Genomic DNA, 27,908 nt, shown 5'->3' with positions numbered 1-27,908 from the left:
TCGTCCTCATCATTGGACATGACTTCAATGTAGTGGATTTTTCCTTTCCCGAGGCATCTGTGCTCGATTTCCCATGGTCCCTTGCAATTGAAACATGCTTTCTTCCTCTGGAGCTCCTGTTTGGTAGCTTCGTCCAACGACAACTTTCTGGGTGGAGGTTTATTATCTTTGTCCCTCGAAAACACCGACAGTTTGGAATGTGAGAAACTTCAAGAGGATGACATCGATGATGATGCCATACTCAATGCCTTCTTAATGGCCTCCAACAGGGTGGCACGATTAAACCCTTTTACCTAACCTTTTAGTGGTTCTATTAGTCTTTCCATGAAGAGCACTATCCGTCTTCTTTTAGAAATGTCTGTGACCAAAACAAAGAGTTTTTGAAATTCCGCAATGTATCGGTTGACTGATCCAGTTTGCCTCAACTGTGCCAATCTTTGAAATTGAGTTTTGGATCTTTACCATCAAATCGATATACCAATCTCTCAGTGAATTTTGCATAAGTATTTATTTGATCATGCCCCAGTGTGATGGTGTCACGATCCTACCATTCATGTGCTACTCCCTCCAAGTGTAATGCCGCAAATTTAATTGCTTCTTCTGGCATAGGATTAAGTTGGAAGTAAGTGCTGACCTTCATTACCCACGCTTGCACAGATATGGATCTGGATTTGTCAAATGGAGACAAATTTACTTTACTGAACTTCTTTCTGAGATCATCGTTATGCCTCTCTAATATCTCATTCTCAAATTTGCATAATCTTTGTAGGATATATCTTCGTCCAAATTTGCATTATTCTAGTCTTCTCTCAATTGTTCTTGCATTTCTTCAAAGGTTGGCTACTTTCCTCCATGTGGTGCTTCTGTCCGTGGAGGAAAAGACGACATGGAAGGTCGAGAGCGTGCTGGATGAGGGTTTTCTTTACCTGACACTGAGTCTACATTGTGACCATTTTGTTCACCAAATATTTTATTATTTGTTAATTTCTTGAGAGTTTCTTCCATTAGTCGTTGAGTATCATTGATTTGTGCTTGATTCCTCGCAAGTTCTCTCAACAGTGCCACAAGTTCGGTAGCTATGGGTTCTGGTTCTATAGCCATTCTATCAATAGAATGGGTTCTTCTCTTCCAGCTATAAACTCTCATTCATTGTCCATAGGCTAGTAGGATCGAAGCTTTGATACCACTGTAATTATCGAGTTGCTTTCAAACAACTTTTTGTAATGTTCCCGTTATAAAATAAATTATTAATCAAACTATTGTTAATGGGCCAATTGATTTAGTATAATCTCTAACCCATTTTTGTTTTGTTTTCACAAGTTTGTGTAGCCATCAACTATCTTTGTACACCCTTCAGAAAGTTTTCCCCAACGGGTATTTAAGCACGGCTTGTAGGTAGTCGTTAGGCATGCATTTTGGATAATTTCTTTGTATTGCAAATTTCTATTAGGATTCTCTGTTCGCCATTTCGGAAGTGAAAGATCTTCCCTACTTGACTCTTCGGTTTTGGTGCGATTCAACACTCACTCTATTCCGTCTGTGTACTGCTTGGTTCGGATCTAGCAAATTGGAGCATCATTTGTATGTGGAATATTATTATTATTTGGTGCAAGTGTGTATCTGTTCAGTCTTTGATTATCTACAAGTTATTCTTGTTTAATATATTGCATAGCATTTGAAACGACGTTGTCAAACTTCTCTGTTTTCCATCATCATCTTTACTTGACCGTTCATCCTCTTGCCCCTGTCACTGTAGGGACGTATGGCCTCAATAAGTCTTTTCCCCTTCATACACCCTTCTGGCTTCCCTTTGTTCTACCGTACGGACATCATAATACCGTACGACCGTACGACCTTCTTGTCACTCACCTCATACTTCCACATCTCCTTTGATCTTCCGTATGGCCATAGCTGCTCATCGTGCCTTGCTTCCATCACTGTACGTCACACCTATTGTCCCACACTATACCATATGACTTGTACCATATGGCCTCCCAATTGCTCGTACATTGGCGCCTTGCATCCGTACGCTGATTCACTTGTCGATACTATCCTGTAGAATTCTGTACTTGGTTCATCTAATTGACATTTTTTTGGAGAAAAAGTTGTTTGAGAGAAGTTGTAGGGAACAGATCATTACAAGAGTTGGGAGGAGCAATTTGTTGCATTCCTTTCTTGATAGAAGTCGGTATACTGTTGAGCTCCCACCACCTCTTGCTATTAGAGGTGTATGTAGTTATAGGTAGAGTGAGATACTCAGTTGGATAGAGAGAATATTATTTTATGATATGAGTACATGGCAAGTTGTCCTTACATAGTATACACTTGGGATGTTTTGGGATCTTGGCATTTAGTTGATTGGTGTTTTGGTACATGTTGAGTTACTTCTTGAGTCTCGGGGCAGAGATGTCGACGTTGGTGGAGCTTAATGGATGGGCAAAGCATTAGCTATGAGGTAGATCTGGGATCCAGGCATTTGGTTTCTGCATACTGAGGCAAATTGCTTGGGAAAAATAAATCTATGGGAAGGGAGGACTATCATGTACCCTTCTCTAGGCAAGTAAATTTGGTTGCAATTGTAGCCCATTTTGCCTTGGTCCCATGGGCTAATTGGGTTTTATTTGAGATGAAATCAGGTTTTGGCGTAAGCAGTTTTAGTTGTTGGCCAATTGAGGCTCTTTCAGTGGGGTTTATAAGCACTTACCACATTTAGTCAATAAGCTTAGTCTTCGTGGCATTTTAGTGCAGGACTAGGAATGCCTCTTGAGACCTTTTTGGCAAGCCATCACACATGCTTATCTGAATCCATTTGATCATTGATTTTAATGCCTAAAGATTTAATTGATTTATTAATAAAGTCACTTTATAAAATAAGTTCATATTCTTAAATGCCACTATATTATTATGGGGACTTCATTTCCTTTGTGGGAAAAAACATTATTTTAAAAAGAAGATTAAGAAACACAAGAGGGAATGTGAAGAGTCACCAAGTTGCATTTAAAAGAAGGAAGAGGAACTTATTTAGCATACTTAGTTTATTATTTTGGATTTCATTCTCTCTGGGAGAGTTTTCGAAAGCTTCAACTTTTAGCATGTGAGAGGACATTCACCAAGTTGTGTTTAAAAGAAGGAAGAGGAACTTATTTAGCGTACTTGGTTTATTATTTTGGATTTCACTTTCTCTATGGGAAAGTTTTCGAAAGCTTCAGCTTTCAGCATGTGAGAGGACATTAACCCTCAAACTTAAGACAGTGGATGAAAACCCAATGTCAGTTGGAGACACCTTTCAGGTGTTTCACGTAGTGCTTCATGTTCATATTCCTAATATGCAATCTTTCTGTAATTTCTGTGACTATGATCGCATTATTTAGTAGTTTTGCTAAAGAAATTCAATGCAATATTATTTGTGAAAATTTAATTCTGCTGCAGATTAATCACAATATTATTTGAGACTTCATTTTATCTATTATTTTATGGCGTTTTGCTAGTAAAATTTTAAATACATTGCATTCAATTTATTGTTTAAAATTTCTGAGATTTGATTAAGAGATTTGGTGCAAATATGTGGTTAGGGATATTATTGATAGAAGGGATGAAACAAACTAAAAAATGATTGCTAACTGTAATTACTAATTTTTAATTAATTCTATTTTTCTTGACCTAGTATATGTTGCATTTCTACACACAAAAATATAAAGTCAATCATGCTAGACTTTCAAAGAAACTGTATGTCAAATGAGGGGAGTTAAGTTGATTCTTTATCTTTTAGTGTCAAAGTAGGGGAGATGTTTTATATATCCAATGAGAAGGATTCTCATGATTAAATGTACTATATAGGAGGTATACATGAGGCGTTTGGCAGCATGCATGGTGAGCACCCATTTTCCAGGTGCCCACAAAGTAATTGGAGTGACAATCCCAACATTGGCTGCATCAAGTACTTCTACCATAAATCCATCTCACGGTAATTGTAAATTTGGTCAAGCTGAATCCTATCAAATGCATTTTTATCTTCCTCATACGATCATTTTCCCATCATTTTTATGATTTTATCAGGTTCTATGTCCAACCTTTTGTGATTGCATATCAAAAGTTTTGTTATATTTCCTCTAAAAGCTTATTTTCTTTGGATCTTCTTGGAACATTTGAATTATTAATCTGGTAATGTATGTTTTTGAATTTTTCTTACTCAACAAAGAACATGTGAGATAAAACCTCCCTTTAGAATATATGATTAATGTACTTGAGAAAACAAACTAATCTTAACATTAAGCTATAGACAAAATATGCAATTACTAACATTATGCATAATTTTTTTAATGAATTTTACATTATGAAATAATAAATTAACTTCAGTTCTAACGTTTTGTGCTGGGTATAGGGACAAGACTGGTAAAGCTCTCATTTAAAAACAACATTGTATATATTTAATGGCTGAACTTCCAACAATTGAATTTAACAACATGACTTATAGTCACCAGCTAAAGGATAAACCAATCAGTAGATGTTCTTAAGTTACTGAAAGAGAATAATAACATTGACAGACAACAAAACACGATCCCAAGAATGGGAAGATACAACCTAATGGGCAAATAACATCAATACAAAGCATGATGCTAAATCCATTTTCAATTCGATATAAGAAATCAAATGCACAGTAATTGTAAACCCAGGAATAACAGATTGATCAATATTTTAGTAGCACATACAAGTGTATTTTGAATTAGAAATTATTGTGCTCGAAGCACTTTATAAATTCACAAAATCTCAACTTCTGAGGTTTATGATGATAATTAATTAATTTCAAAAATCATTTTTTTTTTAAAGAAAAGATGCTTAAAGCTATTCAAACGAATGGAATAAAGAGCTTTGTAGCATAAAACTATGTTAAACAAACCTAGAATAAAGTCTGATTAAAACATCTTAAAATAAGTTCTCAACCATCTTGTTCAAAATAGAACATTCAGAAAAAGAAGTTGCTAAAATGGTTACTAAAAATAGCAAATATGATTGATTCTTTGTAAATGTAAATGTAAAGATTAGAAGTTGCATTTTGGAGCACTATGGATCTTTGGGTGGATCTTGAAACCTAGAAGTGAGGGCAGGAAAGTAAGATTGAACAGACAAAAACATTTAGAGGATGAGAAGAGAAACATCAAACCACCCTTCCTTTTAAGTGCAACTGTGTTAGAATGTATCCCTAGAACCTATGAAAAATATGTTCCAATCCAATCTTTAACATGACACTGAAGATCTTTGTTAGCCTACAAATGTTTTTCTTACTGCTAAAAAATTCTTATTGATTTATGATTTCAATTCATTCGTTTACAGGCTTTTTTTATGAAAATTTACTAGGAGTTAAGATGATCTTTCTTCAATACAAAGGAACGAAAATGAATGATATAAAATGAAACACAAGATTTTGAAAATTTGATTGAAAGTGCGAAGATGAACAGTTGCAATGTTTCAATAGAACAAATAGAGTGTACAATTGCTGATGGAGATATTGTCATTGATGTCAACGGATTACAAAGATGGACAAGACAATTAGCATCATCGATGTCAAAGCTAAATATAAAGCTAATTAATATCAGAGACAACATAGAGAATTGCAAATAAGTATAAATGCAGCCATCAGAGTTGAGCTTCAAACAGAGATTGTTTCACTGAAGATTGCAGTGAAAGAATTAGGATAGTGATATAGAGTTCCAAAAAGAAAACATCATCTGTAAGAAATATGATAATGATATATTAAATATATGAATACATATATTGATGTTAATTCTGTAACTTGTTAGCATACTGATCTGATAACAGATCTATCCGATCTGATATGGCATGATAAATATAGGACTAAGTCTCTGCATTGTTCCCTTTATGATATCAGCGTCTATCCTTAGGTTTTAGTTTAAGACTAATCTAAACTTCATAGTTTATGTTTGTGTTTAAACTTAATTAATTCATGGAAAGTCGCTGACTTCTAGAGGTTAGGCAAATAAACTTTGGAAGAGATATGTCCTTTCTAAGGACATGTCCCTTGATTCCTATACTTATAGAGGGTAAGGTTGAAGTATAAGAGCACACAAGAACAAAGACAAGTGTGCTCCATAGTCAGTACTGCCCACATACGAATTGCAGAACAAAAGACAGAATTCTGAACTATATTTCTAATTCAATTGAAGGCAATACTTTGAAGTTATTCTCAGCAAATCACAAGGAGAGGAAGAAGGTAGAATCTAGTCTATATTCAGTCATAGATTTTGTAGAAACTTTACATGGTATCAGAGCTTTGGTAGTTGAACCTAGGCTCTGCAAAATTCAGTAATTAGACTTTATATATATCTAACAACTATCTCCTGTCTTCAATGGCATACACAATTAGACCTGAGGACAGGTTTGATGGGAAAGAACACTTTGATGCTTGGAAATTTAGAATCATGACGATTCTTGAAGAAAATGATGTAAAACAATTTGTTGATAAACCATCCAAACAACCTCCAATTGAACCTCATAAATCTATCTAGAGCAAAGGAAATGAGAAAGCCATTCAAACCATATTAGATGGAGTAAAAAATGATATCGTAGCCATGCTTACAAAACATCAAACAACATTTGATATGATGAATGTATTACTAAATGCATATGAGGTAAAAAATGCAACTAGAGTTCTCCCACTAAAAGGCAACTAAATCACATACAAATAAAGAAAGGAGAATCAATGAATTCTTACTTCCTAAGGGTTGCCTGCATTAGAGATGAACTATCAAGTATAGGAACTATTATTAGTGACATGGAACTAACACTAATGGCTATAGATGGATTGCTAGATTCGTGAGAAACTTTTGCACAAGGAATAAGTGCTAGAGATAAACTCCCTGACTTCAACAAACTTAAGGGGGATTGTCTTCAAGAAGAATCTAGAAAATTAAAGAAAGTAGGGAAACTGAAAACAAAAGATGTAGAATTTCATGTTCTTAATACAAACTCCTATAAGGGCAAGAAGAAGCATTTCAAGAAGAAAAAGAGAAATCAAAAGAATGGGAAGCCCAGGAAAGATCTATCCAAGATAAAATGTTTCAGATGTGAAAAGTTTGGACACTAAAGATTTAATTGTGCTAAGAATTCTAAACAGCAAGCGAACCGTACAAATGTTTCTAGGGAAGAAGATAACTATGATCCCGAGAATCGTGTATTGTATTTGTCACTATCAAATAAAATCTCAAGTAAAGCATAGGTAATTGATAGTGGATCTTTTAGACATATAGCGGGATACAAAGAAGTGCTAGACTCTATATCAGAAAAGGTTAATGATGAAATTACCATTGGTGATAATTCAACACATTCCGTCGAAGGAATTAGAAACTGAACCTTGAAACTAAAATCAAGAAATTCTCTTCTCAAAGGTGTACTCTATGTACCGAGAATAAAAAGAAATCTAATCTCAATTACAATACTTGAAGATGATGGGCATAACGTTGCATTCGTGGATGGAAAAGTAATAACCTGGGCAAAGAACTCCTCACTCAAGAAAGCGAAGTTAATTGGGCAGAGAAAATGATATTTGTATGAATTGAATTTAGAATCTAGTCAACCTATTCAAGCCTTAATTCATGAAGCTGTAGACATAAATGAAATATGGCACAGAAGATTAGGGCATCTAAATTTCAAAACCTTATCAACTATGGAGAAAATGATTACTAGTCTGCTTAAACTAAATAAAGACCATTCAAGCATATGCAAAGGGTGTGCACTAGGTAAGAACACCAAAAGTCCATTTCATGATAGCACTAGAAAAAAAATAATGTTTTGGAATTAATTCATTCAGATTTATGTGGACCTATGTCTATTTCTTCTCTTGGAGGATTTTGGTACTATATTTTGTTCATGGATGACTTCTCTAGGAAAATATGGATTTACTTCTTAAACTGCAAAGAATCAGAAGAAATCCTAAAGAGATTTAAAGAATTCAAAACATTAACTGAGAACATATCAAGACATAAAATTAAAACTCTTAGAACTGATAATAGAGTGGAATATACCTCAGATTTGTTTAAAAGGTTTTGTAAAGATACAAAAATTAAGAGGGAGTACACCACTTCTTATAATCCAGAACAAAACGGGGTAACAGAAAGAAACAATTATAGAAGCTGATAGAGCTATGATATTTGATCAAAATTTAGAATATTATCTTTGGATAGAAGCCTCTTGTACTATCATCTATATTCAAAATAGAAGCCCGCATTCTTACCTTAGAGATAAAACTCTTGGAGAAGTATTTATTAAGGTTAAACCTAATATAAGTCATCTTAGGATTTTTGGGTGTTTTGTATATATTCATGTTCCAAAAGAAAAGAGAACTAAACTAGAGTCCTCTGGGAAGAAAGGTATTTTTGTAGGGTATAGTGAAACATCTAAAACATATAGGATCTTCATATCTGGATAGAGAAGTATTGAACTTGGTAGGGATGTAATTTTTGAAGAAGATCTAGCATTCAAAAGAGCCCTAAGTTCTAAAGAGCCTTCTCCTCTGCTTAGTTCTGAAAGAAATAGTGAATTTGAGTCCCAGAGGGATAACATAGAAGAAATTGAAGATGAAATTGAAAATCTAAATCTTGATGAAACTCAAAATTCAAAGGAAAGACCATTTGGGCCATTAAAACAATCAAGGAAGCACAAGACTTTGCTACACCTTTTGGAACAGTCAGAGAAAGCAAGAGACCTAAAAGATTTTCTAGTTATACAACAAACATGAGTGATTTATCCAAAACCGAACATACCAATCCTTCAAATGCTATTAAACATAGAGCCTGGAAAGAAGCTATGATAGAAGAATACCAATCTATTATGAAGAATGTTGTTTGGGAAATTGTTTCAAGACCTAAAGGAAAATTTGTTGTTTCTTCCAAGTGGATATTTAAAATAAAGCATGCTGTTGATGGTAGCATCGAGAAATATAAAGCTAGATTTGTAGCCAGAGAATTCTCTCAAAAAGAAGGGATTGATTATGAAGAAAATTTTGCTCCTGTCGCCAGATATACCTCTATAAGAGTAGTCTTAGCAATTGCAGCATTGAAGGGATGGAAAGTACATTAGATGGATGTAAAAACAACATTCCTAAATGGAAAAATTGCAGAAGAAGTATATTTGGAGCAAGCTAAAGGATTTGAAACTCATGATCCTAACATTTTTGTTTGTACGCTCAAGAAAGCTCTATGGGCTTTTAAACAAGTTCCAAGGACTTGGTATGAAAGAATTGATAAATATCTCATTGGCTTAGGATTTTTCAAGAATGAAGCCGATCCAAATTTATATTATAAAAGAGATAAAAATGATATTGTATGTTGATGATCTGCTAATAATAGGTGATGATCATCTTATAGATCATTGCAAGAAAGATCTAATTAGAGAATTCGAGATGAAAGACTCTGAACTCCTTCATTACTTCCTAGGACTGGAAGTACGACAGAATTCTGACAGTATCATACTTAATCAAGGGAAGTGTACATCAGACATTTTAAAGAGATTTGGAATGTGGAATTGCAAGTCTATGTCTTCTCCAATGGAGACTATTCTACATAAATTTAAAAAAGCAGCAGCAAAATCACCTTCTATAGATTCTACTCTCTACAGATAGATGATTGGGTCTCTTATGTACTTAGTAAATACAAGACCTGATATTTGTTATGCTATTAATGCCTTAAGCCAGTTTATGTGTGAGCCAAAGGAGATTGACCTAGTTGCAATTAAACACATTATGAGATACTTACAAGGCACTCTTAATTTTGGACTCAACTATGAGAAGGTTGGCCTAGATTTACATGAATTCACTGACTCAGATTGGGGTGGAAGTGCTAAAGACAGGAAAAGTACTTCAGGATGCTGTTTCAGTTTAGGATCAGCAATGATATCTTGGATATGTAGAAAGCAATCTTCAGTAGGTCAAAGCTCCACATAAGCCGAATACATTGCAACAACAATGGCCTCTCGAGAAACAGTTTGGCTAAGGAAGTTACTTGTGGGATTATTTGGGCAAGCCATGAATCCTACGATTATTCATTGTGATAATCAGAGTTCCATCAAGCTTTCGGTGAATCCAATTTTTCATGATATGTCTAAGCATATTGAAATTCCTTACCATTACGTAAGAGATATGGTAGACAGGAATTTTGTAAAATTAGAATACATTTGCAGTATAGATCAGACAACAAATATCCTCTATCTAGAGTGAAGATGGACCACTTTTAGAGAAGACTTGGTATGGTTGAATTGTAATCCATTTTTATTCTTTAAATTATTAATAAAATAATTTTATTTGTTAGGCTATTGATTGTTATGGGCTCCACCATTTGTATTCATTATTTAAGAGGTGACAATCTTTGAGATAATGAACACTTGTATAGAAGACATTATGAGCGATGACGATCTCTTAGATAATGTGCTAAATAGTAGAGTTCTTTTGTAAGATCTAGATGAGTTCAAGATCATATTGTGATATTGACATTGCTATGTCTATAGGTCACAATTTGGATAAAGGAAGAATTTTATTATTCTCCGGGTTTATCTTGTATTCAGGTAGATCTTAAACTCAGGATCATGTTGTGATATAAGAATACCAGTAGCTATGAGTCACAACTTGGATAAATGAAGAAATTAAATTACTCTTCAGATTTATCTTGTACATTGTATTCTTTGCAATACTGTTATCACTAGTAGCAGTGATTTGTCATATTATAAGTTTAGTAATACGACATTGTATCATGTGTTCTATGATACCTCATGCTAAGGAGATTTAGATAGATATAGAGTATCAATTCTTGCTTGTTCATCTTTATTGATGTTGCTAGATATGATATCTCTTACTATGATTATCAAGTTAAGAGAGTGTTAATTTTGTAACTTGTTAGCATATTGATCTGATAACAGATCTATCTGATTTGATATGGCATGATAAATATAGGACTAAGTCTTTGCATTGTTCCCTTTATGATATCAGCATCTATCCTTATGTTTTAGTTTAAGACTAATCTAAACTTCATAGTTTATGTTTGTGTTTAAACTTAATTAATTCATGGAAAGTCGCCAACTTCTAGAGGTTAGGCAAATAAACTTTGGAAGAGACATGTCCTTTCTAAGGACATGTCCCTTGATTCCTATACTTATAGAGGGTAAGGTTGAAGCCTAAGAGCACACAAAAACAAAGACAAGTGTGCTCCTTAGTCAATACTGCCCACATACGAATTGCAGAACAAAAGACAGAATTCTGAATTATATTTCTAATTCAATTGAAGTCAATACTTTGAAGTTATTCTCAGAAAATCATAAGGAGAGGAAGAAGGTAGAATGTAGTGTATATTCAATCATAGAATTTGCAGAAACTTTACAATTGAACCAGTCTCATGAGTGATAGGAGTGACAGAAAAGTGATAGACCAATTCTAATAGCAGTGAACAGTACACTGGCAGCAATGATAATAATTTTGAAGGCGAGATAAAGTAAGATCCTTTTGAATACCAATAAAAGACAAAAACATAAACAAGTGGAAAGTGATAAGTCAAATCACATTTGGTCAACATGGGAGCAGTGAAGAACCAAGCAAATACTATTATAATGTTGGATTCGGTAAAAATGTATACAGCGAACAAGCAGAAGTAAATAAGTAGGAAGACAAAAACTTGACCATTTAAATACAAAGGCTGAGGTAGTCAAACAGCTGTGACATCAGAATTGGCATACCATTTTAAAGACAATACGCATCAGGTTAGTTGAAACTCGATGAATGTATACCTACAAACTGAAGTTATAACCCTATGCTTACACAGATAAAAACCATAAACATATACGATGGTGAAGATTTATATGTTTACACTCGAAAGTGTCCCACTCTAAACCCTTCTATCCAAACGATTCCATGAGTTCGGAATGTTTGGATGCCGGCTTAGAGCTCCCTATCCACGGAGTGCAAGAGAGTATATTTCAAGAATAAGAAGGCTCTCAGATGAGCCTTACATATACTCTTCTTGCTAGTAAACCATGCAATGGGAGGTTCCAAAGACAAGATGCAAGAATGCAAATGTCCCAAGGAGTTCCTCAAGAATGCAATGTAACTAAAGATTAAACTAGAATGAATATGAAAAGTGCAGCTATTCTAAGCATGGATGAGAGTGTTACAATCCAAATATTAAGCTATGTGAGATAGATTATTGCAAAATAGAAGCTAAACTAACATGCAACATGAATCTAAGCTAAAATGCTATGGTATGAGAGAATGTAGACAAGAAATAGAAGTTCTCCACAAAGCTCCAAAGAAACCTGTTAGAAAACCTGCAGCATAACAATATTCAAAATGAGGATAGATCCTTTGAGGGAGAAAGCTCTCTCCTTTTTAAAGTCGTACGGACGGTAGAGATCAAGATGAAGATGGTGGATGATCAACGGTGGAATTTGAAAAGAGGAGTGATCCATGTGCACACACAAGTCAACCAATAGAATATAAGTTGACTTGTCACATAAGACAAAAGTCTCACAAGCCTTTTCTTTTAATTGTAAAATAGAAAAAAGACTTTATGTGTGCACTTTAAGTGGGTTAGAAGAATGGGGTGTTTTATTTAATTAAAAAGGGACATGTTCTTTTAATCAAATAATGAACTTAGGATAGCATAGTCAAGCTATAGGTTATAATCAAATAAATTGATTATTAGCAATTTGGCTTAGGTAAGTGATTAAATTAATTTAGCCAAAATGTTGAAAAGGGGGCTAATAGTCTAGATGACCATTTTTAGGTGATTACATTTGTCCCTCTTTGACTAATGCGTGATCGATCTGGAAACACATTATGTCAAAGAAAATAGAAAGCCAAGTAGGCAGTGGTAGATATAGATGTCTAATTCCGAAGAGTGAAATGCAAAAATAGATAGCAAGTCCTGAATGCACAGCCTAATAGCAGTAGTACTGAACACTAGGAAGATGATGTTAGGATCTGAAAAGAATTCTAACACCTAGCAAAGCGAATAGATCGAGAGCAAGTGATAAGGTCAAACAAATGCTCCTAAGAAATAGATAGCTGTAACAATCAGCAATAGAGTATTTCTGCCCCCTCGGGATCGAAATCGAAATGAGGTAAGGGGACATAGAAACAAACTAGATATGAGAAAATCGAGAATATAGCAATGTCCAAGATGACAGATAGATGATTAGAGCCCAAGAATGACTATAAAAAAACTGATAAAATGCCCCAGTTTGACTAGAGTTGACCTTGAAGGATATAGCATAAAAATTAGGTCGAAATGAGTAGAAAGGTGATTTTAGACATGAAACAGTGAATTGAAGTAGATATGAAGTATCGAAATGATGAAGACATGAAGAAATGAAGATGCCTCAGTGATGATTCAGAGATTAGACCTCAAAAGGTCAGCTAACTGCTCAGAAGAAAGTAGAATTTTAAAAGACAATTTTGACCATCAAGATGAACTCGAATTTGGATTTCGATCCCGAAAATGAATTTAGGACGTTGAAATTATTTAAGAGGTCAAAAATTTATATAATGTGATGATAAGATAGAAAAGAGATGAAGTGAAAGATTAAGAAGGTGAAAAGACATGAACAAGAAGAAAGTAAAGAAATATATGAAGGAGTTAGCCGATATGTCTACGAAAAGATGAAGAGAGAGCTTTCCCCATATGCAAGAATATAAGACTAAGCTAGAAAATGAACCTAAAATGCAAGCTAATATGCAAAGTGGCTTACCAACAAGAAGTGCATAACATTTAGACTCTTAATTTCATCATTGACAATTTACTAGGGACATCATGAGATCATACAACCATCACTAGTATAACTATGAGGATATGAATATGATCGATATTAGATAGGTATGTGGAAATCCAATCTAAGCATCAGAGACATGTAAGTCAAGATAACTACACAATTAGATTCCCTAAGTTTAATTTAGCAAGATTACACCTGTATCAAGGCATAAGCGCCAGGATAAACCGTGAGTGCGGTCTTGCAAAACAGTCAAGGATGATACATTTGTAAGTCAACGTGTTGAATAAGACCAGCATAAATGCTTACAACACTATAGAAAAACAAAAGTATACCCACAAGCAGAAATCAAGAAAATATGTCCCATGCCCCCAGTCTTCTAGTCAATGACATCCTTGAAAGACTATTAGGGAGGGAACACATGGCAAAGAAATCATCATAGACAGCACACAAAGTAGATAAAGATTAGCATAGCTCAGTCGTTTAAGTGTTAAAGTGCGTGTGTGCAAGTCACTTGGCCATTTCTTCAAGACTTGATTCTGATAGTGAGAAATATTGCGACATCGGAGATCATAGGTAAACTATCTGAAAAGTGTTGAAAAACACTTGATGTCAAGGTGGGGGAAGTGTTGAGAAACACTATTTTGTGAGTTGTCAAAGAAACCCAATGCACAAGAATACCTCAATAGGCTAAGTAACTATGCCCCCGAGAAAAAGACAAGAAACAATTCCAAGCCAGGAAATGTGTAGTGAAGTGAGTGATTGAGGCTGATAGACATAGGTGCAAGGGTTTCAAGTAGCACCTGTTTCTAGATTTTCACCACTTGACAGATTTTTTCAGGACTTTTTTCAATTTTTTTATATTTTTGTATTTTTGATTTTTTTGGTGATACATCAAAGTGCCTATTGCTAGGTTTTCACTAAGAAGATCTTTTTTCCAGGACATTTTCTGATTTTTAGGATTTTTTAGAAGGTTTTAGATATCACTAGTTCTCAAGCAAGATCACATCATTTTCTCCTAATGTCTAGCAAGGTATAGGATATGATGGAGCAACGAGCCAGTGGATAAGCAAAGATGGATGAAAAAAGAGTATGAAGCAAGTGAAAGTGATCCTAAAGGACTGACTCCTCAAGAGTACCCAAGCTAAGGAAAGAGGTGAAATAGTCATATGAAGCATATTTTGGATAAGCAATGGAAGTAATGAGAAAGATAGCATGTAGGATAAGCAATGAAGCCAACAAGTGAGATAGCATGAAGTGTGTAGTCCAAAAGAGTAGCCATGTCAAGAGACCTATGAGAACCATGTTTCATTTATTATGATCAAGACCAAGGGGTCAACTAGATAGTATAGCAATGGGATAGAGCAATAAGAATAAAGCTCAAGATAGAGGCTATGAGTGAATGGGAGAGCACAATAGAAAATCTGGTGGATAAGATAGCCAATATGCAAAGATAGCTCAACATTGTCAAGATCAAAGAGAGAAGAAGGGATAGATGGATGATGGAAGAATTATGCATGATGCCTGTTTGCCAGGTTTTCATCATGGTACTTATCTAAGGTGCCACAAGAAGTAGTTTTCACCATAGGATAAATTTATTTCTCTTTACTTTTGCTACCAAGGTGCCACAAGATGTGGTTTTCACTAAGACACATTTTCATTTTTTTCATTTTTTCTATTTTTTCTTCTTTTTTTTTTTGAATTTTTAGAAAGAGCTGAAGCTGTTTGAATGTAGATAATGCTCCTATAGAAAAGATAAGTCATGATAAGCCAAGACCATAGAAAGGTATGCTCAAAGATGTTGATAGGGTGATGAAAGAGAAATGGTAGTAGGAAGAGTATATGGAGGATAATAGTTCATGTATAGAAAGTTAGTGTAAGCTTTAGAGGATTTCATGAGGGTAGTTGAAATATTGTACAAGATCAACATTGACACACACCTTGAAGGGTATTGGAATGATGGAGGAGTCATGGATGAAATAGCTTGAGATTTAGATGTATGAGCTGGTAGAAGAGATTTGGAAAAAAGTCGAGTGGAAGGCTTTGGAATATTTTTAGAAAGATTTTTGGAAGAAGATGGAATGGAAGCCTTTGGAAGCTTGAATGTCAACTTTGAAATATTTTCAATATTCAAGTCTTTTAAAAGAGACTTGGGAATCCATATAGCTTTAGATTTTCCTTTGGATACTTCAAAACACATTTCTTCAATAATGGGTTTAGGAACCCATATTTTCTTTGATTTAGCTTTTTTAATAGTAGACCTTTACAGTCTCTTTTGTGCTTTCTCCTTCTTAGCATTCACATGTCGATTAGATGGGACATAGTGATCTTTCTTTTTCAATGGATTCTTATGTTTATTCTCACTTCCAAAGGACTTGGGATTTGTGGATGAATAAGGATGATATGACTGGTTTAGATGTATAGATGGGTGAAAAGTCACCAAGGATGAGTGTCTTTGTTGATCTTGAGGTATTATAGGAGAGCTAGGGAATGAGCTAGGAGTGGAAAATGTAGAAGATGAAGGAACATAATGCCCCAATATGGATGGAAGGTTTGAATGCTTTAGCTTAGATGGATAAGGACCAAGGATAGATTTAGAAGATGCAAAGGGATAGTGGGAAGGGATATCAACATCTTTAGAGTGAGCAACATGGTCAAAGCCATCAATAGACTCATGAGTACCTTTGATAGGAACAACATTTTTAATAGAAGCACTTGAAGCTTGAGCACAATTTTGAAGTGGATGTGGAGAAGTGGAACATGATGGGATGCTTTGATCTTGACAAGTAGCTTTGGATAGCCTATGAAGAGAACTTTTCTCATAATTTTCAGTAAGCTCAAGGGAGATAATGGAAGTGGTATCTTCATCATACTTGGGGGATGGAAAAGACATAGGATATGGAGGGGTGAAATTTTGGAGGAGATGAAAGGGTGCTTGATCTTGATCTTTCTTAACATTTATAGCTTTTTCATTTTGAAAGCCCTCTTGACATGGAGCCACTTCTAAGGACAAGGGAGAATGAAGAGTGAATGGAGTAGTGCTTGGATTAGGCATAGTAGTGCATGAAGGTTGAGGATGTTTAGGATTAGTAGCATGGAAAAGGTTTGCAGCCAAGTGAAGGTTAGCTTGAGTTTCTTTTAGAGGTAGCCCTTGAGGATACATGTAGTCAATGTGGAAAGCATTAGGTTCTTTATTTGATGGAGGCATGTTGGAAAGCTTTGAAGTGTTGGGAGATGCACAAGTGTTGGAAGAAGTGGAGGTATCAAGGAAACCATCACTAGACATAGGTTCATTAATATGATCTTTCTCAAGAAAAGTATCCTCATCACACGAATCATTAGAGGTATCAATAATTCCATTATCAATAAGATCTTGGATTTTATATTTTAGCTTAATGCAATTTAAAGTACTATGCTCATTATGTTGATGATAAGCACAATAGATTTCCAAGAATGGGTTTCCATATGAGCTAGACTTAGGTAACATGATGATCTTATTGCCAAGAAGTTTTTGCAATGTGTCATCATAAGAATCTTCCAAGGGAGCAAAAGTTCTATTAGAAGTATGTCTAGAGTCCTTTTGTTGTTTCTCAAGTGAATGGTATGCATCCATGTCTTCATCATTATCTTGGTCAAAGATAGGTCCATCATGAAATTTTAGCATAGGCTCAAAGGAGGTATCACTTGCTTGTTCTCTAAAGAGGTCTTTAGATCTAGAAGATGAAGACATTTGATGTCTTGAAGTAGAGCATGTAGACCTAGAAGAAGAGGATGACCTCAAAGAAGGTGACTCACATGCATGTAAAGACGTTAAGGAGGATTCATGTAATGATGCAATCTTCTCTAACCTTTTCTCAAGTTTAGACTTCATTTCTATCATGCGCTTAGAGAGATGAAGGTAAGAAAGATCATTTGTCTCTTCTAGTTCTTTATATTGTGCATATAGATATTGAAACTCTTTAGTGACATGGAGGATATCATGATCATCTAGATTTGGTTGAGGTTTGCTAGCACAAGGTTTAGATCCCATAGTTCTAGATGCAAAGCCAAGCATAAAATAGTCTAGAAGATAACTTGATGTTGAAACTATAGGAGGTAGAGTGTTTACTTGCCAAGATAGTAGAGAGAGATTAAAGTGACTTGTCAAACAATATGTCCAAGAAACTTACGACATGAATGACTCAAGTCAATAGCTAGGCAAGATGCCCAAATAGCCAAATAGATAGAGCAAGCAGGGTGACAAGTGAACAACTCTCCAATCCAAGAGTGTAGTCAAGAAATCAAGGCAACCATTTCAGCAAAAATATAACTAGCAAGTGGACATAGACCATGAAGATAGAAAGACCAAGAGCACCAAGACCAAAGAGTCACTTTAAGCATGTTCAGGAACTAGAGACATAAAAAATAAAAACCAAATGATGAGACTCCCCTTAGCAAGCAACACAAGAAAATGTTTGCATTTGATGTTTTGACTTGGTTGACAAAGTTTGACAATAGTTGATAGCATAGCAAGTTTGATGTTCAAAAGCAATTTCTTTCCAAGCAAGATAGTGACACATGGAGTAGTCTTCAAACAATCAAGCAAGGGACAAAGCAACCTGGCATGATACAAGCAGATGTGAGGTCTTAAAAGAAAGCCGTATAACTATCATCATGTGTATTTTCCAAAGATTTCCACAGGTCTAGGACATTCGAGAACACATCAAGCAATATCTACCTAAAGGACATGGTTCCTTACTCAACAACTCGGCCCACGCTTGATGCTCCTTCACCTCACACCAAGTGGTTGCCCACAAGAGATATTGGCTTTGTCATGGAAATGCCATAAGCATAACCAAGGGAACACAGATGGTGAGTGTAAAATCTCTGAGTGATCCAGGTAGTCCACTAGGATCGATCCTTGCACCAAGAAGTTGAGCGGCTAAAAAGGGTAGTTACTAACTTAGGGTTTTTAGATCGTGCTTCCATTCATAGTGTTCCTCTTGCTCCCAATTATGGGACACCTCACCTTGTGATGAGTAACCGATCTCGCGATCACAAGAGTACCTTAAGCATTCTTGCCTAGTGATCTCCCTATGGTCGAAATCCCATAAGCGATCACACTAGGCGAAGACAAACACTACGTCTACCAAAGTTTTGTGTCCTTGGTAGCCTTGAGTTTATAGTGGGTTGGAAGAGCCAGGTAATCGGCTTGTCCCCACTTGGGTCGTTCCTCTCAGGTTGTCCGAGAGCAGGCCCTCTAAAGGATTCTAACTAGACAAAGTGGATCAACTTTTGGAAGTCAAGATTTCTGGTTCACCACAAGGGTGAAGAGCATACTCTCCTATTTCAATCGTTTTCTCCCAAACATGTCAAGAAGATTCAGTTACCCCTTGCTTTTGAAACCAAATGGCAAGTCAAGATTTCTGATTCACCACAAGGGTGAATAGCATACTCTCCTATTACCAAAAGACTCCAATCACAAGTTTTATGTGCCTATGGAAAATGAACAATTAGTCAATGCCACACATGAAAACAAAAAAGCAAGAAATTTTGGGTTTTTATGCTTTGGGCAGCCCTGGAAACAATGTTAGTAGCCCTTGCGCATTTGAAGCTTTGACATGCGTTTTTTTTATGCAATGTTTCAATTTTTTTTTCATAAGGATGGCAACCTGTAATCACAACTTGTTAGCACCAAAAGTTAGTGTGAAATAACATAAAAATCTATAATAAAAAGTGGTGAGTTGCCTCAAAAATCCAATTTATCTTCCAACCAAGTGCATGCAAAGAAAGTGCAAGTTAATCACAAATGCTCTCATTTTTACTCTTTGATTTTGACCTAGTCAAAAAGATTTGACTTGTTTGCTATGATTTCAGATAAAAAAATAGAAATGAAAAGAAGAGACCCCTACTAAAAATCAGAGAGCTTTCCAAAAATGTAAGAAATTCAAAAAAATCTCTTCATTTGCTCCGTAGAGATCGATTTTGTCAAAACAGGGCAGATTTATCAAATCGAGTTTTTGATCCCTAATACGACCTCAAAAGTCAAAACACAAAGAGAGTACCCCTCTTAGAATTAAAAAAGCTTTTTGAAAATGTAAGTTTTTCCAAAAAATGCGCTGATTTGCGATCAGAAACGGCTTTTTATGAAAAACAATGAAAAAATCAGAACTCTCGCAAATCACATCAAAATGCTTTGAAATTCAGACTGAGACATTTTGAACACATATCCAACTTGCAAAAAAAATTTCAGAACCAAACTCCAAGCGGTTTAAAAGATATGATCAAATTTTTAAACCAACTAGATTTTTGGCCTTCAAACCAATCTACTTATGAGTGGCCTTAAAATCAAAGTGATAATTCTACAAAAGCACTTGATTAGATCCAATATGCTGCTGTAAAAAATCAGAGATGAAAAATAAAAGCAAATGGAGTTAGAAACTTGATTCAAGCCCCACAGTGGGCGCCAAAAATGTACACTCGAAAGTGTCTCACTCTAAACCCTTCTATCCAAACGATTCCATGAGTTTGGAATGTTTGGATGCCGGCTTAGAGCTCCCTATCCACGGAGTGCAAGAGAGTATATTTCAAGAATAAGAAGGCTCTCAGATGAGCCTTACAGATACTCTTCTTGCTAGTAAACCATGCAATGGGAGGTTCCAAAGACAAGATGCAAGAATGCAAATGTCCCAAGGAGTTCCTCAAGAATGCAATGTAACTAAAGACTAAACTAGAATGAATATGAAAAGTGCAACTATTCTAAGCATGGATGAGAGTGTTACAATCCAAATATTAAGTTATGTGAGATAGATTATTGCAAAATAGAAGCTAAACTAACATGCAACATGAATTTAAGCTAAAATGCTATGGTATGAGAGAATGTAGACAAGAAATAGAAGTTCTCCACAAAGCTCCAAAGAAACTTGTTAGAAAACCTGCAGCATAACAATATTCAAAATGAGGATAGATCCTTTGAGGGGGAAGCTCTCTCCCTTTTAAAGTCGTACGGACGGTAGAGATCAAGATGAAGATGGTGGATGATCAACGGTGGAATTTGAAAAGAGGAGTGATCCATGTGCACACACAAGTCAACCAATAGAATATAAGTTGACTTGTCACATAAGACAAAAGTCTCACAAGCCTTTTCTTTTAATTGTAAAATAGAAAAAGGATTTTATGTGTGCACTTTAAGTGGGTTAGAAGAATGGGGTGTTTTATTTAATTAAAAGGGGACATGTTCTTTTAATCAAATAATGAATTCAGGATAGCATAGTCAAACTATAGGTTATAATCAAATAAATTGATTATTAGCAATTTGGCTTAGGTAAGTGATTAAATTAATTTAGCCAAAATGTTGAAAAGGGGGCTAATAGTCTAGATGACCATTTTTAGGTGATTACAATATGTAGCAATTAAAGAAATAAGAAATTGTCGAACAGGACAAAAGAAATGTTGGAAATTATTGAGTATAGCAGCGTTGATTTATGTGAAACAATGAGTATGGCAAGGGACGATATCTAAAGAAAGGACATAAATTTGCAATGTTACTTTGAAGAACCGTTGAGACAAGAAAACAATCATATGCCATTTGTCACATTTGTTAATCCAATGAAGAAGCAGTGATATAAGAAAGCTATGATAATTGCACAATTTCTCTTCTTCAATCTGAAACTTGTCTCAACATGTGATTCTTTTCTTTCAGCATGTGCTCTCTCTCTCTTCTACAAATCAGCCTTCAATGATGAAATATCTTTATTTACAATATTCTCCTCATATAAATCCCTTGTTGAAGTTAGCCAATAACTTTACTTATATATATGTTTACAAAAGTATATTTATATTGGGTGGATATTTTGCAACCGATAGTTTTGGGTAAAATTTAGTCGGAAAATAGAATGACGAGCCGCAATGTGTGAAAGATAGTCTCTCCTACCTTAGAGGGAAGGCTCCCCTTCTCACCATTCCTTGGATCAACTCAAGTTCAACAAGCAGTTGAGAGATTTTGTAAAGGGGTGTTACCAATCTTTTTTTCCTCTTAGCTTTCAGGAAAGAATTCACTAACCCGCAGAGCGAATAATGGGCAAAATGAAACCTCAAACTACACTTCTATTTAAAGTTGTAAACGGTGATACCGATAAACTGACACTAACTCAAAGGCTAGCTGAAAGTGTACTAGTTTGGCTCTAAATCCTATTTTAACCTATTCTATAAGAATACCTCTACCATTGGGGCACAAAGACATTGAGAAAAAATGAATTCTAGCTATTTTTCGTGAATTTGAGATTGTAATACAAGCTACAGTCAAAGCTCCTAGTCTATGTATTGCCACAACCACCCCTAGTCAAATCTTCAGCTCCGATTGCTTCTTAAATCACTATGCTCTATTATTAAACACACAATAATAACATGAATCAAAGACAATAGGCACAAATTACACTCAAAGCTTCTAATTTGCTCTATCACAATTGCTTCTAGTCAAAGTTTCAAATTCAATTGCTTCTTTTGTTCACTTTTTTCCCAAATTCGTACTACACAATAAAATTTATGCTTGCACAAGTTTGACAGAGCTTTCTTGTATACAACAAAAGATGATTTTTACAATGAGGGGGGCACTCCTTTACATAGGCAAAGGAGTTACGAAAAAGATGGAGGAAAAAGTGGGAGCAACTCAACCAACTTTGAACTAGTCTAACTTAAAGAGAAATTATTGGGTTATATGCAACTGCACATGCAGCTCGCATTACATGTAATTACATCCTTTTGTGCAATGCATCCTCTTCAACTACAAACATGAAAGAAGAAGAAAGAAGACAAAAGAGAAGAAAACAGTCCTAGGGATTGTTCTAAACGGTTTTGTACTTGACAATGCAATCCCTGATGATTATAGGATCAGGAGTTCCTATACTTTGTACCGCTGCATTCACCTTGATAACCATGGTGTTGTGTCTTTTGATAACCTTTGATTCTCTTTGATGAATTGTTTGTTGTCATTTGAAAACTTGATGTGATTAAGCTTTTTTTCATTCAAGTTGTCGTGAACTCTCCTTTGTAGATTGGCACATTCTGGAGTCTTGGACACTTTGAAAACCTTTTTGATGATGTCCGAATGTAAACTCAAAATAACTTTCCATCAACACTTTTCACTTTTTTCTTTTCTTTTTTGAAACAAAGTGCTTGACACATTCTCACATGATCTCAAGTTTTCTGACAACCATTGGAAAAATGGAGACCAAATGAAGTACCGCTTCTTTGATTTTAAGGATGCCTTCTTTACTGGATGTCTTCATTTTTTATAGAAATCCTAACATATCTTGACTTGCTACAACATTAAAGTTTCAATGGGATTGAGTCCATCATTGGAAGATATGGATTTTGACTCCATGAGAATATTGGCAAAATGGATCTCTGAGGAACAATATATTTGGAGTATTGATTAGATACTCATGGAACATATGCAATGAATTGGATGTGATATGGAAAGTACATGCGGAGGGCTAAAATGGGACTTAGGAAGATGGATGGCATGTAAATGCGTATGGGAAAAGGATGAACTCTTATAAAGATGCCTTGAGGAATGAAGACTAGGTGCATCGGAATGCATGCAAATGATTACTTTTGACTTTAAAAGTGTGACCTTTAGTCAAAAACGGGCTATCTAGATGTCATTACACGTAAAGGAATTTTCGTGTAATCATGACATGTGATTGGGTGCGGAGAGTGAGATGTGTGAAAGTCGGAATGGAGAATGAGATTACATGTACGTGCGGATGATGAACGGAAATACATGTAATCGCATGTGAAGAATGAGATGCAATGTGTTATGACATGGAAATGAAAGGTGGAATGAAATGATGCTTTTGCATGAAATGAAAGGTGGAGTGAAATGAAACATGCTCAAGTTCTTGGGAAGGAACTTGCAATTTCTCCAAAATGAAGATAAATTGAAAAGAAAACAAGCAAAACACAAACGCAAAAGAGAAACGTACCTTTGGTAAAAGACTCAAGCATGTTAACAAGCAAACCACTTCAACATGCAAATCCAAATTTGAAGTTTGAAAAAAAACCAAAAACATGAAAATGAACCATTTCATCATTTTAAAAGGAAAAATGCACTATTCATGGCATAATTTTGGACAAATGTGCAACTTCAAGCTAAAATATGCATGGAAATAGCAATATAAACATGAATTGATGAGCAAGTTTGAAAAAGTCCACTTACTTGGAGATCAAAGAGCCAGAATAGAAAGAATCATAGACTTTGAAGACCAATTCTCCTCCAAATCCAGATTCTCAAACAATAATTTGACTTTCTCCATACTTGCATTCAACAAATATAAATGAGCAATGAAGGGTTGAATTTGACATGAAAATGCCAAATACATGGTCTCCAAAGACAATAGCATCCATTAAAACTCAAAAATGACCCCTCTTGATCCAAAGGTATGGGCTGAAAATGCCATTTTTTGAGTTTTTTCAACAAAAACGTGACTTTTTTATGCAAAAATCTGGGCCGTTTTTGCAAAAACGTGACAAAAAAATGCATGTTTTTGAGTCATTTTTGACTTGTGAATGGAAAAACAACTTCCCCAACTGCTAGTACATGGATCCAAATGCAAAAAAGTGACTTCAAAACACATAAAAGTGGATAAAACCCCCAATTTTCAGGGCATTTTTGTCAAAACGTGATTCATAAAAGGCAAAATATGAGTCATTTTTTTCCCATAAAATGTAAAAGCGTGCCTTCCAATATCATCTAGAATGATTAAAACTTCAAAACGACTCCTTATTGGCATTTTGGAGGCCCAAATTTGGGCATTCTTCCTCAAAATGTGATTTCTAATGGAGTTGAAAACAAATTTTTGACCAAAAGAACCAACGTTCTTTGTATGGAGAGGATTAGATTTGCAAAAACATCCCTAAAGGAGATGATTTGAAGAAATTTCATGGAAGAATCCAAGCAAAATCACCACAAACATGTTCTTGAGGGCCAAATGCATAAAGTTTTTTCAAAAATGGGTTTTGGAAGATCAATGGCATGTGTTTTAATGCAAAATGCACCTTTTGGAGGTATATGCACATATTAAAAACATGTTACAAGGCAAAACACACCTTTTGGAGGCCATTACATGTTTTAAGAACATGTAATGAACATTTTCAAAGCAAAAACACACCTTTTTGGGTACATACACATGTTTTAAAAATGTGCTTTGCACAAAAACAGGTTTGGGAAGTGCAAATACATGTTTTAAGTGAAAAACTCACCCTTTTACTGTCATTGCATGTTTAAGTTACATGCATATGCAACTCAAGGCAAAAGCTCACCTTTTTAAAGCATATGCATATTTTAAGTGATGTAACATGCAATAGCATCAAAAAGTCCACCTTTAAGTGACTTTTCACTTTAAGTTGAATTTTGCATGCAATGACATGAAAAAGTTCCACTTTTGATGACTTTAGGTGATTTAATAAGCACATGTCAATTTAATTCCAATAAAATATTATTAAATGAGACATAAATCATATTTACATATCATATTATCAATGTAACATCTAAATATCATTAAATAAGTAATATTTTGTGAAAACCCCTATCAGTGATAGCTCAGATAATACCAATTCTCTTTACAATTCAATAGTTGACATTCCGTTAAACATGCAATACTGATTAAAATATAAGGTAATAAAATGAACTCCAAACATTTGTCAACTTGTATTATCCTTGATTATAAATTGCCACTCTAAAAAATGATAATACCCAAACCCAATCAAATTGCAAGGAAAGTCTCTAAATGCATATAACCTTTGTAAAATTATTGCATGTGCTGATGCCAACATCTAATAGGAAAAATGTTTGCAAATAACATCAATTGTTTCACTATACTTGAATCAAATAATCTGACCTTCAATTCATAATTATCATCAGCAACACAACTCACAACATGCTTGAATCTAAAGCAAATTTTGCCACCTCCAATTTTCTCACACGCCAATGCCAAGAAGTGATACGATATGCAAAAATAACACCTTCAAATTCAAACAGATTGGAACTGGAAAACAACACCAGATATAGGTGTCTAGCAATGCCCTCTTAAGATACAACTCATTTAGTTCCAAAATTGTCATTAATTGTAACGCTCAGATTTCATTTGCAGCAGCACAGACTGCAGGTCAATATCAGCCTGTTATGGACATTGGCTTGCAACTCAGTTACCCAGGTTGCAACTCCAAACAACAATTATTATAGTCGCATAAATGGTGAGGGATATTATGCCCCAACCACACAGTGAATCGCCCAAATTTGCAAAATGAAAGACACGCTTAAAACCGCACCAAATTAACAATAGGAAATACAGCCGCTCAAAACAAATCTTGTACATGCCCAGTCTGAATGATATTAATCACAGCCGGATAGAATAACTTGTCTTCCCACAATGCAGCTAGATCTTCTGATAAAAGTTGCCCAGAAATTGTAATAACTTTGGTGTTCAATCTGTAGATGGAAAGAATAAATTTGTAAAGGCTAGGAAACCCATGCTAGATAGAGATCTTTGATGCTAATAAAGATGATGGCAAATCAATGATAAAGGTTTCCCTATTGCAGATATAAATGAACTTGACCTCCAACAAAAACATAGTCTTCCAAGCCACAGTAATTACAGAAATGGAAGACAAACAGATTCCTAGAATTCCAATATTACACTCCTCAGCACACAATTACCTCTCAGCTATAGTAGACACAGTCAGAGAAGTCTCTTTAATATCAGATTGTAAATCAATTCAATACCACTTTACCTCAGTAGTGGATTGATGCACAAACTCAAAACTCCAGACCCTTATACCTCAGCAAGGGCGACAAAATTCATAACCTTAGAGAAACCACAAAGGCAACAAAACAAATAAATATTCAAGTGTGCTTTCCTCAACAAATAAACTTGTATTTATAACCTCCAGAATCCCATTTGTTGCCAAAATGTAACTTCACTCAAGAAGCTTCTCCACACAATATTAATTAGAAGCTTCCATTAGATTCTCTCACTTGATTTCGCTAAACTAATTAATAAATAACACTTTCCAATGATAACTCAACTCTCAACTTAAGTGAAATTATAAAATTAGATTATGACTTTATAAAAAGCCATTTAATACTCAATAATAATTTGGCTACAAAAAATATAATAACTCTCAAAATACTCATCATTTAAATATGTCGTCTGAAATAGGAGTCATACGTATTATTTCTCCATGTGACCAAATGCACTTTCCAAAAATAGAAATAGTTCATCTCGATCAACACCAACTTACCACAAATGGTAAGTACACAAAACTAAGCCCAAACAAAGTCCGATCTGAGCCAAACGAAGACCAACCTGTAGCTTTCTAAGATGTGAAGTAAGACCCTCCCAAGCCAAGCCATTGCTACAGAAGACCCTCTATCCACAATAATTAGCGTACGAGGATCACAATAATAGGCTAATCCCTGAAACTCTAATGCTGAAAAAATTGGGGACATTACATACTAAAGCATTTGATTTAAATGTCAAAAATTAAATTGAACTATATAGTTAATATAATCACTTAAGTGAAAAATCAAAAAGTAAACTCAACTTAAAAATATAACATAAAGTGCACTATAGTTACTTTTAAGTGAAAATTTAATTGATAAAGTAACTTGAAAACATAACATAAAGTGAATTTAAATTATATTTTTCAAAAAGTGAATGTCAAATAAAAAATATAACATGATATTTTAATTCATGCTGTTGTATCAAAAAGGTCCACTTTTGAGGCACTAAAATGGCCATATCTTTTGACTGACAACTTCGATCAAGCTCCAAGTTAGATCAAATCAAAAGGAAAACCGAAAGCCATGACTTGAGCAAGACCAAAGGACTAAAAATCAACAAACACTCATCCAAAAAGAAAGGAAATGATGATGAAGGCCTCAAAAATCAAGCATAGGCTCTACAAATAGACAAACAAAAAAGATTTGAGGAAAGCCTTCAGTAAAATGACTCATTGTATCAATTGGGGTCAAGTGATTGAGCAATGTTATCCAATTAAATAATGAACTAAACTCAGAGAAATGTGAAAGTAAGTTAAAAAGTTTCGTACTGTTACCTACATTTTGTAGTTACAAAATGTAGGACAACAATTTATATATATTAAAC

The 27,908-nt window shown here is 34.8% G+C and overlaps 1 protein-coding gene across 2 annotated transcripts in view; it reads left to right on the top strand.

The window, feature by feature from the left end:
- LOC149578433 (initiation factor 4A-like protein) overlaps nucleotides 1-27,908 on the top strand; it is a 241,250-nt gene that overhangs the window by 143,974 nt on the left and 69,368 nt on the right. For both annotated transcript variants that reach the window (XM_089829083.1, XM_089829086.1), the window contains exon 4: nucleotides 3,838-3,964. In XM_089829083.1, the coding sequence (XP_089685209.1) occupies nucleotides 3,838-3,964 (127 nt within the window). The remainder of the gene's footprint in view (nucleotides 1-3,837; nucleotides 3,965-27,908) is intronic.

Source organism: Cupressus sempervirens, chromosome 1 (assembly GCF_028749045.1).
Source record: "Cupressus sempervirens isolate cs-2001-9-10 chromosome 1, ASM2874904v1, whole genome shotgun sequence".
In the NCBI taxonomy this organism is placed as follows: Eukaryota; Viridiplantae; Streptophyta; class Pinopsida; order Cupressales; family Cupressaceae; genus Cupressus; species Cupressus sempervirens.
Note: the sequence above shows the minus strand (reverse complement) of the source record. Positions and strands in the feature narration are given on the sequence as shown.